Consider the following 16,856-nt stretch of genomic DNA (forward strand, 5'->3'; position numbering starts at 1 on the left):
GCTCACTACTTTTATAGAATATGGGTGTTTTATTAAATTTTATAGCATTTGAAACAAAAAATTGGTGAAAGACAAAAATGTCTAAAAAAGCTTGAAGAAACATAAAAAAAAAAAAAAAAAAAAAAAAAAGAGCGTCAAAAAAAAGTGTGGAAAGAGACAACATAAATGTAAAAAGATGTACATTTTGACCCAGAAAAACAAAAAGTTAAATGGTCGACGGGAAGACAACACAAGGGTTAAACTATTCCCCTCCCAGGAATCACTGTTGCTCTTTGATGAAGACACCGTTCTATAGAGGTCTTTAAATTACATTTAGTCTAGCCGCTCACCTTGGACGGACTGCCTTTGGAGAACCTAATGGAGATATTACACCTAGTAACACGGCACACAGGGTCACGCAACAAGGTGAGAATTGTCATAAAATCTACAGTGGATGAGTGCCACCGTCACCATATGTTGCTGCAAAATTAATATTCTTCCAAGTCAAGTCAAATTGTCAATGGTCAGTCACATATATGCTTTATTGATTACATTTGCATTTCAAATTTAAAACAGTAAAGAGGTACAGTCATTTTTATTGGATGTGGACAATAGCGATATAGCCACAGAACATCACACACTGCCTGAATGAGAACATTGTATACCATAGTGCTGTATGTATTACACAGCTTATATAAAACACTCTAAAATATTACCTCTAGGTGAGAGCGGCGGGTTGTGGAGGAGATGTGCTGTGAAAATGAATGTAAAAAAAGAAAGAACCAAGGACAGTTTGTGGCATGTACTGTACAGGAGAATATGTTTTCTCATGAGACATATGGCTGCACCAGCTGGAGTTCTCATGTTTGTTGCTGTGATAAGTGGCTTTATTCTTAACTCGCTTCCTTTTGTTTCTCAGTTTTATTGGATTGTTTCCTTGCTTCCTCTATACCCCATGTTTATTTCTGCCATTTCTCTTTATTGCTGCCTAGAAATTTGCCTCGTGTTATCTGGTGTTTGTACTCGCACCAACACACACAGGCATGATCGTTAACCAAATTCATAACCGGAGGAACTCAAAGGTCATTCATATTAGATTTATATCCAAAGATTTCTTTCTGCATTATAAAAGGTTACAAAACAAATGTTAACATTCACGTTAAAGAATCCTGGGGGATCTGTTACTATTAATAATGTGTATGAAGCATTTCAGGAGAGGAAACTAAAAATATGTATATAGTTTAAAACCCTGTGATAAAAAAAAAAATCCTCATAAAAATAAAAAAAGATAAAAAAACTGACAACTCACGTGTCGTTCCATTCCAATCAATTCAAACGCAACCCACATGATCTAATCCTAAACTAACATGACAAGCTAACGTGTGTTGTTGCAGTAATGTTATCGTAAAGCAGTTGCATTTTTAAAAAGGCGGAAGGTAAGGCTGTTTGCTATCTATAATATTTAAAATGACTTCAAACAATGATAAAAATAAATGATAATTGGATCAGCCAGATCTATCTCCACAGCGCTGAAGTAGGTTTGGCTATGCAAGACTACATCTCAAATGGTTTGGTGTCATGATTATTTGTTTAGTTTCCCCATTTTAAATGAATGAATAAAACAGCTTACGGAGGGCAACAGGGCTCGTAATAGATCCACATCCACAACCATCTACTCCCTGTTGCACTTATACACTCTGTGGTCTTAGGATCACATGGTAGTCCAAATTTTGAATGTTTATCTCCGTATTCTCCGTTTTTTTTGTTACCTCTGCAATTATTCCCTTTTCTAACAGAAAGAACCCAGAGAGAGATGAGTGCAGGGAATTTGAGTTTAGACATTATCTTCAATTCAAGCACATAATCATGAATTCAAATTATAGTTCAATAATAATTAAAAATAAACAATTCATACATATGGCATGACTAAATTAGATTATGATTAACACTAAATCCAAAATCAAATTTTAATACATCCCAGGACTTGAATGAAAAAAAGGAAAGAAAAAAATAGAATCCACAGATCGTGTATTTAAATTGGATCGGCGTGGAATAGCTGTTACCACAAAACATTGGTGTACAACGTTTAACATAAATCCCCAAGAGAGAGGAGACAAAAAGCAGAATAAAAAGAGTCAAAAGATTCAGTCTTGGTAAAGACCACGCAACATGCATCCACTACAGATCCAGAGAACCACATAAACCTTTCTCCACACTGTGTGTATTGAACATGGTGGGAAGTGTGCTTCAAACTCCCAATGTAAATAAACATGCTCCAAATCCAAATTTTAGTGGTTTTTGTGTGGCATTTTAATAACAACTTCGTCTTGTTAAGAAAAAGGTATTTCTCAAAGTTTCAGTGATGAAATATTCAGCGTACAAATAGGGAGACCAAGTTGCTTTCTTAGCTTTGTTGAATACAAGATAGAAGTATTTCATCAAACACGGAGTTCATCTTCCACTACACAGCACTGACTACACTACTTCTATATCAAGCTGTTGAGAGAACTCGGTGAATATCCTATGAGACAGAAAAAAGCAAGAAAGAGAGCAAAAAAACTGGAAATTGAAAAGAAAACTAATACCATCCCAAATGCATCAGCTGTGTGATAGAGTGGGTGTCAAGTTACTTCAGATCACGGTTTGTCGGCTAAAGAGGTCGAGGGTCACAGCAGAGAGGAATGCTGGGATGCTCATCTGGTGATGCAGATGAAGGGCCACCATCTCGCCCAAAGTTTTTGAAAACTCTGTCTCCATGAGTTGCATGCTTCCATTGGAGCCCTGCGTGCGAACACACACACACACACACACACACACACACACACACACACACACACACACACACACACACACACACACACACACACACACACACACACACACACACACACACACACACACACACACACACACACACACACAAATACAAAACACAATATTAAATAATAAGACCTGGGTTTTCCACTACATCCATCATCAGAGAAAAACTTTCAAAGTGAAGCAATATCACTTAAAGTTGTTATTGTCTACAGGGAATTGTCGTGTGTGTGTGTGTGAATGTGTGTGTGTGTGTGTGTGTGTGCGCGCGCATTCACAGCAGGGTGAAGGTGTCTAAATCTGTGTGGATTAATTAAAAGGAATGAGGAGCAGCTCGGGGCGATGAAGTGAAGGAGAAAGGGATGAGAGAAACGAGGGATAAAGTAATTAAAGCAATGCAGGGATGGAGGAAGGTAGCGAGGAGCAAGGTCCCATGACATGCAGGGAAGATACGGAGACATTTGAGAAATGTGTGTGAGAATCATGAGTATCATGAGAAGGCTTATAAAACAGATGGCGAAGGGAAACACTCTGCAAATACATTAAACAAGAAACTAAAGTCCAGAGGACAAAAAGAAGAAAATAATGGGAAGGTTCACAGAGGAAGATTTAATGTGGCATTACATTTTTTCCCACATGGACACTTTTTTTTAAACTGAAAGTCCAACTCAATAAATGTTCACCCACCAAATGTGATTCGGAACTAAACTTTCAAAAAAACATGATTTAAAAAAAGAATAATCCTACTCGAGCTCGGCATTTTTATTCGTAAATTGAACAGACTTTAGCAATAGGACATTGGAAAGCAGTGTAGCTAATGCAAAGAAATAATAAATAAATAAAAAATAAGTAAATCCTACTTGATAAACCAATTAGTGTGCTTCCTCACACACAACAGGCTGAGGTGTAGTCAGCTGTTCACTTTTGTGTGAACAGCAACAAATCTCTTAGGGGTGAGAGGAGGGGATAACTGAACTAATGACATTTTCTAGCTGACTACACAATGCTAAACCAAGGCTAAAGGCAGTATGGGAAGTGTTTGAGAGATAGACTGAATGACTTGCTGTTTCAATGTTGTCATTTAACCAAATGTACAAAAATGCACCAATATTAGCTTATAGTCAACTGACTACAACTAGCAAGCTGCTAAAAGAAGTTTTTAGGGTTGTTTTTTTTTTTTAGCAGTGAACGTTTTGTTTTCATCATCACTTTCTGAATGTGGGTCATCTGGTTGAATCTCCAATAAATGGCACTCGCTGAGTCATTTAAAACGACATCCACTTTTTTGAGTTTAAAAAAATTAAACGTCACTTTATCATTCTATCAATTGATGCTGGTTTTTCTGTGCAAGTATTTCTGCCTTTTCCCATCCCAAAGTATAAGCCAAATTAGCATTCACCCTGAGGAAAAATATACATATAAAATCAACGACATCAGGTGTAGAGAAGTTTGCATGTTTCCGTATATGTGAAGGGGCCGTGTTCAAGTTATTATATTAGTATAAGTTGCTCTTTTATAACATTAAATTTCCTCATATTTGTTAACAACTGCATGGATTCTTCTTCTTCATTTATTGGCAATTGGCCCTTTATGATAGTATTAAGTCAAGGGGCTGGAGAAAGGAAATTAGGGAGAAAGGGAGGATGACATGCAACAAAAGTCTCCAGCAGGATTAGTTGCGGTTATGTGGTAAGCACCTTAGACTACTAGGCCACCATGACACACGACCACAGTGGTATTGGTAATTTGGTCATTATCAAAAAGTTATCAAACATAAACATTTTTATTGCAAAGAATCTGCTTCCTCTGAGTTACATTGGATGTGTGAATAGAAACAGAGCACATTCAACACTAAGAACCATCTCACGCAGACACATGAAGCTGACGGATACCATGGCCGCAGGAAATATGTGTTTCCAAGGACACCTCACAACAACAAGGTTCTGGTCACCTCTTCAAGCATTAATCCCTATATGTGGTCTTGATTTATTTCTAAATCAATCTTTACTACACAGGCCTGGCCACTGCAGGGAAGCAAACCAAAGGCTTTTCTAATCACACCAGCTTTCTCATGACTACTTTCCATCGCTCGGTCTAACTGCCTCACTCTGTGGCTTTATTTCCCAAGTGTTTTCTTTCCCTGCACGGCTGTCTGAAAGCTATGCCATATCCTGAGGCTTCTGCTCTCATCACAGGAGCACACACAAACACGTGTGTGCACACGGCTCTAGGAACTGCTGGAGCTCTGGGAACATGGAACACATACATCAAAGAAAAACACTGCAGCCAGTTACCATGGAGATCTCCATGTCTGAAAACCCTTCTGCCAAAGTTTGTCCTCAGAACAGACTTCATGCGTGGGTGGGTGGGTGGGTAGGTGGGAGACACAGAGTGGACAAATTGATGGAGGCCTATGGGAGCCAAGGACGGTGAGAACTCCCATTTAGCCAGGAAAGAAAAGAAAAAAAAGGAACCTTTCCCCCCTACCTCGTTTGGTCTAGACTTTTTTTGACTTTTCAGATTGATCTGAACAAAAATTACAGCCGATAAACCTCCCGTGGACCACAGTCTGGAGCAAACAGCCGAACCTTGGTCCGACGAAAAGAGGTGGTCTCGGTCCAATCAAATTGAACAGTAGTGCAATTAGTTTTTTTGTGTGAAAGCATTTTTTTTTTTGTGATGCTTCAGACTTTCCGACCAATTGCAAAGAAGTTGTCATGTTGCATGTGAAAGTAGCATAGCTCCTTTAAAGCTATAGTGCGTATTTCTGTCGCCCCCATGAAGAATTCTAAGCAATGACAACACCACTGCTGTTGCATCCACAGGACACAAGCGCACCACCCCCACCCAACCTCCATCGAGTTACTTGTAGCCAAGGAGGACACGGAGGATTAAGAAAACATGATGAACTTTTCAGAGGAGGTAATTATCTTCACTCGAGTTTCTCCGCGCAAAAGTCGCCGGACGACACCATTTTCTAAACATAGCCATACTGAGAAATACAGAGTGTTTTGTGGAGCTGATAGTCTTAATTAACTTTATCAACTCATTTTGTAATGGCTTGAATGTAACGGACAGGTTCATTAATATAAAAATATACGCACTAAAGCTTTATGGAATAGCTCACTGCGTAGTGAGTGTGTGGTCGAGAGAGAGAGAGAGAGAGAAAGTGACGGTGGATGTACCCAAGTACCCGCACATTGGTAATCGGAGGTCACTTGAAGACATTTCCACCAAGGCTAGTCTTCATCACATGACAAGGAGTAAGAGCAATACAGTGTCCCAGAACAAAAAAAGAACCGCATAATAACCGTTCATCATCGTCACAATCATTTGGTGGTGATGTACAAAGAAAGCCTTCACACAAACATCCCACAGGTTTTGACTCAGCTCGTCATTGTTTCAACCAGCGGCCTTCTTCGTCCAAACCCAGCACTGAGTGCTTATCAGGCTCTTCATAACAATGTTTTCTGTCTTTCACACGTGTAATTTTCTTCAGTCGAGGCACTGCCATCAGCAGTAAAATGCTACTAAATTACACGTTTTACACGTCTATTTTAAAATAATAATATACATGTGAATGTTACGGTGATTGCTTTTGCAACATGTATATTTCTCCGTAAATGTGTTTTTTTCCTTCCAATGTTGTGGTACATCAATATTATTCTGTCAAGGTAAGCTTCAGTCCAGCTTTCAAGTACTCAAAAATTTAGCAAGCAGGCTGTCACAACTTTGTTGCTTCTTGTTGCTTGTTTAGATGAAAATCATTGTAAATGTAATATGTAAACGTACATCTGTTTTTTACAGCATTCCACTTTGTGATGATGTGTGTAATACTGTTGTATTTGGCCTTACCTTTGTATTCCCTTTCCCTCTCAACTCTACTATAATAGCCCAATCTATTTAGCCAGTTATCCATGCGAAGAAAATATACTTACACCAAAACAAAAAGTTGGACCCAGAAATTCCTCACCAGTAGCTCTTTTTTAAAATCACATTTAAATGTAGTGCGTTTCTGTCTATCCAGTGTAAAAAAAAAAAAACAGAACCTGGTGTTTTGCATTCATTATTGAAACATTGCATATGAAATTCCGTGAACTGAAATATTGTGTTGAAATTGTTGATAGTGTTAAACAATTTCTACTTTCAAATAAAATTTGATCGCAGTTAATTATGAATAATTTTCCAACCTCCATTTAAACCTCCTATGATCCCAATTATTACAGAGCCCACTCTTTACCCCCACCTTCATATCTGTTTATACAATATTCAATGTGGCTATAGCTTCTTTTTTTTTATCACTTTTTCCATTTCTAGAGCAAGACGTTCTGTTACTTCAACCTTCATGCCTCATATTCTTCCTAATGGTAATTCTGAAGAAAGAGTCTTAAAATGCAATGAAAGCCAATGGTGTATATTTAGATCATGCAGCTATATCCATTTCATTACTACCATTTCCTTTGCTGCCATTATTCCACAGAACAATGTTTTTGTTTTTGATTGATGGCTCAAAAATCATTCAATAAAATAATGTTTGGAAGGCAGGGTATAATTACATCCATTACATCTGATAAGGCTCTTGCTATATATGATATATGTTTTTTTTTTTTCCGGACCCAAGGTATCTTTAACTTTACTTCAAACCATTTTGACAGTGGATGGGGCATAAAGGATACATAATACAATAAAGAAATTCTGGACATTTACACCTCCTAATATGTATATTATCATGCTGGAGTATTGTAGTTCTAGGTTTTTGTCCTTTACATATACAATAAAATAAGATAAAAAAAATTAACATTATAAAATTGTTTTTTGAGTAATCTTTCTTAAATCAAACCGGATTGTGCTGGTACGCTCTGGATAAACTGGAGGTATTAAAAGCTGAAGTGAAGTGGGACAACATGCTGAACTTAATGGTTTGTCATGAGGGCAAAAAACAGGTTGAAAAAAAGAAAGTATTCTTGAATTGATTGAAATGTGCTACATAAATATAAGTGCATAATTGATTTAATGAATAAATTAGGGAAATTAGCATACTTTTTCTGGTAATGTTTAACAGATTACCCATACCTGGCTGCCTAAATGACTGTAAATTTAGCCGTACTTATATTGGCTAATCTGCCTAATGAAGTACCAGGCACTAACGCCATGTGATTCTGTTCACGTACAGTTAACCATCTTGCACCAGAGAACAGATGGAGTGGCCGGGTCATTTCTGCTTGTTACAACCATTAAGGCCTGATTTACCAACCTTTTCATTAAGTTTTTGATTAAAATTAAAATTTTATGTTATTCTACAAAAGTCACTAGAAGAAAAAATTGCCTTTAACGGCTTAAAAAAAAGGCAGAATTTAAACAAATGCGACTGGGTGGGCCACACATTCAGCAACACTTGTTAGGCTTTGTTCTCACGTATCTTTTTTCTTATGTACGGAAAAATTCAAACAAGTTGATAAAAGGTCAGGAGAGGATTTTTGAAATCAGCTTTATTCAAATACTGACCTTATCAATGCTTATTTGCATATTCACACTTCCCTAGAAAGTGTTTTAAACAATATCTGACCTTTATGAAAACAACCAGGTTCTGTTTATATTTGAAAACTGGATTTCCAGTCATTCAGCAGAGAGAGTGAGAAGCAGGAAAATAATAAGGTGAGGTTAAAGTAATAACCAGTAGCAGAGGTCCCTCCTACAGGGTGACACCAATGTCCACATCATCCAGCATAAAACCAGACAGGATGGAAGAAAACTTGTATTTGTTTCCCCAGGATCAGGGGGTAAGAATCTAACAAGAAACTTACAGACAAAATACTGTATAAGACCTCAACAATGGAGAAGAGTGCTACCCCATCCATCCCCTCTTTTCATTTGTCTATCCAATTAAAGGAAATCAATACTTCCTGGCTTGAGATGCAGGGCGGGGCTTTATAGTGACCTCATCCAACCAAGGAGCTGTATGCTGCCTGAATCACAATCATGCTCCTGTCCCAAAACAGACGGGGTCAGAGTAAAGGTGCACACCCACGCCCTTAGACAGTTAGACAAAAACATGTGAAAGACAAGATCTAGAAATTAGCTTTGCCTCTATATTTTATTTATTCTTAATTTTACAAAAAAAAAAGCTCTGCACAGCACGTGATGCACAATCAGTAAATCTGCCGATAACTTTCTCAAGGAGTGGATTAAAAGTTTAGTCTGTGAAATGCCCATCGCAGTTTCCTTAAGACAAAGTGAGATCTTCTAATGTCTTTTTTTTGTGACCAAAACTCAAAACATATTTTAATTACGGTCATGTAGATTACAAAAGAGACTGAAATGATTTCTTAATTATCAACATAATTGCAGATTTTTTTTTTTAAGATTTATGTCTTCAGTATTTTTACTATGGCAGTAATGGATGGGATTGGGGCTGACAGACAGGCTGACAGTATCTGCCATGCTTTACTGTTTTGCACTGATGTCTGTAGAGTGGGTCCAATTTGAAAAGTGCTAACAAAAGCACAATGCCGTAAGTACAATCATCCACTGCGCTTACAACTCCAGATTGATGCCAATTAACCACACAGACTTCTGCACACATCACGCCGGCCGTTTATTTCTCAAAAGTTTAACTATCATTTTCTTTTCTACCAATCATTTCTCAATCTTCCCTCACTCTGTCCCTCTCTGTCTCTTCCCCGTCTGCACTCCTCTGCTCATCCAAGAATCACAGGGTTACCATGGCAACAGGGATGTTATATATGTGTGTCATGGTCCTCTTTTCAATTCGTCTATTAATTTGTAATTCTTAAAATACATTTTCATTGTGATGTGATACGGCTGAATGGTGGCAGTAATTGATTTACTTTAATCAATAGCACGCAGTCAACACATTTTTTTTTTTTCTCTCTCGGGATAGTCCTAGGTGAAATGATGTCAACTGATGCCAACATATTAATGACTTTAATAAACTATCACTTCGTTCACCGCTTTAGTTACAATTACTAGTATTACTTATACTTATTATTACTATTATTGTTGCAAGCAAATGTAACCAAAGCTGATTAAATGCATACGGAAATACATTTCCGTTGATGGTGAAGTGAGACAAGGTGACTGGGACTTCTTTGGGACTATTCATGTGGACGTTTCTGTATTTATTGTTTATTTTGTATTACATCGTGTTTACAGGTGTGTCAACTGCAGCGGCTGTGCAAGAAGGAAACGAAATGAAAGAGGACAGAAACGTGATTTGCATAAAAGAACTGGAAATAAATAGAGCGGGAAATCAATAAATGTGGCATTGGGAAATAAAAGTCCATGGAAATAAATAAATAAATATGGATTTATAAAATAAAATTCTCTTGAAACAAATAAATGTGGACTTATGAAAAGTACCATGAAATAAGTAAATGTAAAACCTTTTAATATATATTTATTTAAACAATTAATTTATATATGAATATTTAATTATTTATGTATTTATTGCCTCATTTGTTTATTTCATAATGTATTTCAAAGGCATATTTATGTATTTATGAATTTATTTAATATTGAATGAAACGGCATTCCATAGTTTCTATTATGCGCAACTGTGACTGGCAAGACAGGTAATGTGACTGGCTGACAAGATAATTAATCCCAACTTTCCCAGCCCTTTCTGCCTTTATGAAATGCTTTAAGACAGCTTCACTGTCCCTACAGACATGACATACTACTTTGCACTGGTCTTTTCAACTGTGCTGTTACGTAGGCGTGGATGTGACAGATGGGTCTATTTTGAGGTGGTGACATGGAGTTCACAGATCAGTTGACCTCGGTCTCCGTTCTCCACCGCTAATGAGGGAACTTTTCTTCTCCGTCTTACCCTCTCTCTCTCTCGTTCTCTCCTTGCTCTGCTGCATATATCTATCTCCAATTCATCTCAGTGCTGAGGCCGAGATGCATTGAAATTCCAATACATTTAATTCCATTCTCATTAACACTTTTGCCTCTTTTCAGATTCCACCTCCACCAATCCACACACAGTTTTCACACAAACACCCAACACTGCCCCCCCCCCCCACCCCCCCACCACCAACATAAGCGCCATCGACAGCTGACAATTCCCATGCATGGCAAAGCTGCTGATTGGTGGGGGTGAAAATAAGAAGGCTAATTAATTGAATATTCAGAAATATGCAGATGAATAGCTTACAATTTAAATGCAGATTTTGGCATTTTTCTGCAGTCAGGAGGAGGATGTCAGAGAGAAAAAAGGGAGGGAGAGTGAGTGGAGCTCCCACCCAAAATAATTAAATCAGCAGCAATTCTATCCATATTTATATACTAATCAGCTGTTTGTTTACTGTTTTTAAAGCATTGTTCATGTGTCTGAGCAATAAATAACTAATGACTACATATATCTAACATAACTATTTTGTGAGCAACTTACTGAATGACTGATCAACCTGATTCTCACTAGCATAAATACATAAAACATTAGTTACAGTTGTCAATATTAGAAATCTTGAAAATTAAGATGTGCCTAAAAATGCTTTTTAAAAAAACTCAGCTGTTTTGTTGCTGCTACTTTAATTTTCCGAGCATCTCCATAAATCTAGAGGAATCTCAAAATTTGTGCATTCATAACTTAATACTTGTTAATAATGGTGGTGGCATAAGCTTCCAAAAATGCCATCTATATCGGTTAATTGCTTCCCTGTTGGTTTTAAATTGTAATGGTATATTTCTTTCCTTTTCAAAGGTTTGGTTTTGAACAGTGAATCATTATGTTACAGAGAGGGAAACTCCAAATATGCAATACTTCTCTGCTCTTGGTGTCACCTTTGATGTGTGATTGACAGGTCATTAATCAGCTGGTTAGACTTGAGAGAATGACAGTGTGCTGACCTCGGTGTACAGTTAAACAAAGCCTGGACTATTACTGAAGAAACACGTCAATCGGGCTGGATTAAAATTCCGAGCAACATAGTCCAAGTGAGAAAGAAAAAGGGCATTTACATGCAGTGTGATTTTCAGCCAGAACTCAACAGAAAACATGCAGTACGCATTTCAGATGAGACTCAAAAGAAAAACAAACTGGACTGCAGGTCTGGGACGGTATGGATTTTTTCTTACTGCAGTTGAAAAGCAAGACATTCCCGTGGTATGGCAGTATACCGCAACCCCCTTACGAGAGTGGCGTAAATTAGAGCGAGAATGGCAGGGTGCCTTAAGTGAGTGACGTCAGTGCCCGTGTGGTCGCGCAAGGAGAGCGTGCGGTAACGGAGAGTAGCGTATGAGTGCCGCTGTGAGGAAAAGTGAGAGGAAAAAGAGATAGCAAAGTTGATGTAAAGGGAGTTAAAAGTGAACAATAAAACAACAAGCTAGAGCTTCTCAAGACACGGTGGCTTTATCTATTGTCAATACTGCCGGTAAAGCGAATGGCGTTACCCCCGAAAAAACATCGGCTTAAACCTAACAACATATGTTGCAGCCATAGACTGTATAAAAAGATTGCAGCACAGTGTTTTCATTTCAGCTCAAGGTGAGTCTTTACTGAGTTTTGCTGTCATTTAGGGCCACAATGGTTTCTCTCATCTCTGTTGATCAATTAGACAGACAGTTCAGAAAGCTCTGTCAATGAAGTAAAATCTAAATAAAATTGTTTGCCGACAATGCCGAGTGCAGCCCGTCTAGCAGCTGAGCAGACAGAGAGCAGAGAGGGGGCGACTCGGCAGTTCGCTAACTTGTTGCTCGCTCTACCAATATAAGCCGCTCTGTTTTAGGCAACGAAACGTGCATGCAGGTTGAAATTCAACCGTGCCGTTTTATCGGGATAAAGCTATAAACTAGGGTTGCATGATATTGACAACATGTGATATTGCGATATCAATTATGGATACTGCGATGTCAATATTACTTTAGATATTTTTAAACAAACAACAAAAGTTACAGGAAAACATCAAAATAGATTCATAACAAATTAAACAAGTTTTCTTACAACACAAGGTTTATTTCAACTGACTGTCATATTGGACTGGTCCAACATGAATGAATGAATAAATAAGGACCACGTCTACAGAATAGGAGATAAAATAATTAAATAAAGAGAACAGGACACAACTTTTCTTTCTCTTCTCTGATTCGTTCCGTTTTGTTGTCTCTATCCATTTCTTCACTTACACGGTCACTGTTGAAATATGCACACACGTGGTACGCTCCATAGGGTTTGTCACGTAGGAGACCCATGCACTGACGTGCACTAACATATGCAAGTGGCACGGTAACTGGCCAATCAAACGGCATCATTATAGTGTTTCAAGCGGGCTCTAAATCTATAACAACTAAGCCACGCAGCCAACGGACGGGAAGCAGCGCTCCACAAAATAAACATTTATCAGACTTTAAACAGCCCCCTCTGGAGCCACAAAACCTTTATGCACATATGCAGTAGTACTCCTATAAAAATATTCATCAACAATAACATCCGTTCAGTCTTCAGTAAATAAATAAAATCATGTGACTGATTGAGAGTTATCGAGACAACATTAGTGTGTGAACTGCTGTGAGTCTGTGACAGAACTAGGGAGGCCTTCTCCAGCTCAGGAAAAGTCACAACCTCAGGTGGACTCGTGTGTGGTTCGATGTATCACGTTACCATGGAGACAGCAGACATATGTTCCAAACATCGACCAGAGGAGCCAGTGACACCGACAAGCGCATGCACAGGCCTACACAAATACACTCATACACACCCTGAGGGCAAGCAGGACAGGAAACTGTCAGGAGAAATCAGAGTCAACATTCTCTTCCTTCTCTGGGAATTTAACTCCCAAGATTTCTCTCTGAAGATTTAAGTACATAAAGTCCATCCACGGAAATGCAGTTCATTTATTCACTCTTGTATTCCCATCAGTCTTAGTGTTTACTGTTTATTAGTGCTTTGCTGGTGTTTATCTTCACAGCTATCAGCGATACATCAGTGAGTGTTTTGTTTCAGTCAGTGAGCAAAGTGAAATTCAGTCCCAGGAAGCCTTCTTTCTCTTCCCAAAATATTTAAAACACCCACTCATCTATCCTTTTTAGTTTAATATTCATTTTTGTTGCTCTCAACTCTGTCTTGCACACATGAAGAGATCATGCATGTGCACACACACACAAATAAAACTTAGATGACTTACAAACAACGTACAATAGGAATGCAGGACATTACTGATCTAACGGTTATTTCAGTGATTCTAGACCCATTTTGCACGGGGAAAGATTTGAGATAAGCATACGGTACTAGGGGTGCACCGATCCGATAGTAGGATCGGATATCGGACCCGATATTGACAAAATAGCTGGATCAGAAAAATTAACAGATCCACGGGCCGATCCGATTTTTTTTTATTTATTTATTTTTCCTCCGTCGCAGCACCAGGACCCCAGTTAACTGCGTACCCTTCTCACTCATGGTAGTAACTTTATAACACAACAATTAATAACCCACAACTAACTCTCTTTAAAAGGATAAAACACCATAGCATATAACAATTTGAGTCTTAAACAGTTTCTAACACTAATAATTTTACATTTACAAATGTGCACCGCCCAATGGCATGCTGGGTAACATTATAGCTGCTAGCCTAGTTATCCAGGTAGCAGTCTGTTAAGCTGGGAGAGGCTTCGGTTGCTACTGCACATTCAAGAACCGAGAAGAAAGTTAGCTAGAGGATGAAGAAAGACCGGAGATACACCAGAACAACGTGTGCTCAAGAGAGGAGCCGTCTGTTGTTCCAAAGTTTTTTGTTTCTAAAAAAATATCCATAAACATATATAGAAGTTTACTCCTTGACGCAGCGGCCACAGGTTTGACTCCGACCTGTGGCCCTTTGCTGCAGATCATTCCCCTTCTCTCTCCCCTTTCAAGTCTAAGCTGTCCTATCCAAATAAAGGCCTTTTTTTTTTTGAACTGCATTATACCGGAGTGACATCATCACCACATTATTTTTTTTTTTTTTTTTTTTTTTTTTTTTTTTTAATTGTGCATGTCTGTGATATAACATAACGAACACAACAATCATTGTTATCATTGACTGTTTTCTATCCTATCTATGGTCAAGAATTATGTAGTATTATATAAATTATGTAGAATTATTAGTATAATTAAGTAGCTCGTCACTTCAGCTTTGCAAAAAGGGGATGGACAGTCATATAAATAAATAAATAAATATATATAGGATTTATTTTCTCTGTCTGATGATGGGTATCCATATACACGTTGTTTTCACAGATGGGATCGCCCTGCTTCCCAGTATTGCACGCGTCACGTAGGGCTGGCTCCTCCCGAATTTCAAAACCGACCATAATGTCGGCTCATTCAGAATACGATCTCGTTTTTTATGAAAATAGTTCAACGAAACATGTTTCTGAAAACATTTTAAGTGAGAAATAGGCTAAGCAGTTCCTGAACCTGTCTTCATTTCAGATCGACAAAGGTCAGTTTAAAAGATGTCCGTCGGCTTTTGAGAGGCGGTGAGCCGAGCTGGCGGCTCCTCATTTGCATAAAGTTGGCTGAATTCAACTTCATGCAAATGAGGAGTGGGCAACTTGACACCAAGCTTCTCCAAAGTCCCCGTGACGCTACCAGAATGCATTGCGCGGCTGCTCCCATAGAAATGAATGGGAAGCGGGGAAATGACGCTGACAATGGAGACACACCATGATTGTTAGGAATTATTTCTAGGCTTGAGTACTTGTGATATCTACAGGTAACGTTTAATTGAATATATCATACAAAGTAGGGCTGGGAAGGATTCAGCCAGACAATTCCCCGTTCTCAGCGGAGATGGTCGGCATAGCGCTGCAGTGTTTTACCATTGCCCTTTACACTGCATAAATTAGCCTAGCAGCTGGCGGAGTTTCCCTCTGCTCATAGCTTAATCCTGACAAAACAGCCTTTTAGATACATTTTTTTGTAGCCTAACATTGTTAAAACAGAGCAGCTTATATTGGTAGAGAGAGCATTAAGTTAGCAGACTTCCGAGTCGCCCACACTCTCTGCTCAGCTGCTAGTCTGCTGTGCTGTGGAGCCTCGGCTATGCCCTGCCCCCGGCAAACCTATTTTATACAGTCTATGGGAGAACAGACTTTTTATATAATCTTTAATGACAATAAAGCTTGATAAAAACTCTTGTAAAGACTCTCACACTGAGCTGAAATGGAAACACTGCTGCAACATACGTCGTAAGGTTTAATTAAAGGTTGTTTTTTTTTGTTACTAAAGTAAACAGTTGGGAGTTAGATATTTTTGCGGAGGCGGGGTAGAGTAGAACCGGGAAAACAGACATGCCCAGTGGGAAATGAGGGTTACACCTTTCCTGTTTCGGGCTCGCAGACCGTGGTCGGAAAAGCACAGGGGAGACGTGTGTAACACCCTTCACTTTACCGGCAGTATTGCAAACAGACGAAGACACCGTGTCTTGAGAAGCTTGTTGCTTTAGTGTTCACCGTTAACTCACTTGACATTGTCTTTGCTATCTCGTTTTCCTCTCGCTTTTTCCTCACAGCCGCACTCATCCCGCTACACTCACTCCGTTACCACTCTCCTTGCTTGACCATACACGCACTGATATCACTCACTCGACGCACCTGCCATTCTTGCTCTAACTTATACTATTCCCGTTACAGTGGGTTGCGTTTAACTGCTGTCTGCTGCTTACTGTTGTCCTACGGAAATATTCTTGTTTTCTTGCTGCTGCTGTTTTGCTCTGCCTGTTTGTCTTACTGCTTGTGTGTGCCCGATGCTTGTGTTCTAGACTGCATGTAATGAACGTAATGCTTCTTGTCACATGTAATGCTTGTTGTGATTGTATGCAAGTACAGTAGTCGTAGGAGTGTAGGAAATGTTTTGATGTGCGCTGCTGTCTTTTTAACTTTAGACATTTCTTTTTTTAGCCCTGACAGCCCCCCCCTCCCCTCTCCTCAAGCGGCTTTTCCTTTTGCCAGGCAGTACAGGTGTTTCACTGTAAAATGAACTTGCTCATTCCCCTTTACTTTTTAATCAATAAAAAAAAAAATAATGGTTAAAAAAGAAAATGCAACACTTTATC

The 16,856-nt window shown here is 38.7% G+C and overlaps 1 protein-coding gene across 3 annotated transcripts in view; it reads right to left on the reverse strand.

The window, feature by feature from the left end:
* Window positions 1-493: 493 nt before the first annotated feature.
* mad1l1 (mitotic arrest deficient 1 like 1) overlaps window positions 494-16,856 on the reverse strand; it is a 58,766-nt gene continuing 42,403 nt past the window's right edge. For all 3 annotated transcript variants that reach the window (XM_028602581.1, XM_028602572.1, XM_028602590.1), the window contains one exon: window positions 494-2,760. In XM_028602581.1, coding sequence (XP_028458382.1) covers window positions 2,611-2,760 — 150 coding nt within the window. In that variant the 3' untranslated portion in view covers window positions 494-2,610. The remainder of the gene's footprint in view (window positions 2,761-16,856) is intronic.

The sequence above is a fragment of the Perca flavescens genome, chromosome 2, assembly GCF_004354835.1.
Source record: "Perca flavescens isolate YP-PL-M2 chromosome 2, PFLA_1.0, whole genome shotgun sequence".
Taxonomy (NCBI): Eukaryota; Metazoa; Chordata; class Actinopteri; order Perciformes; family Percidae; genus Perca; species Perca flavescens.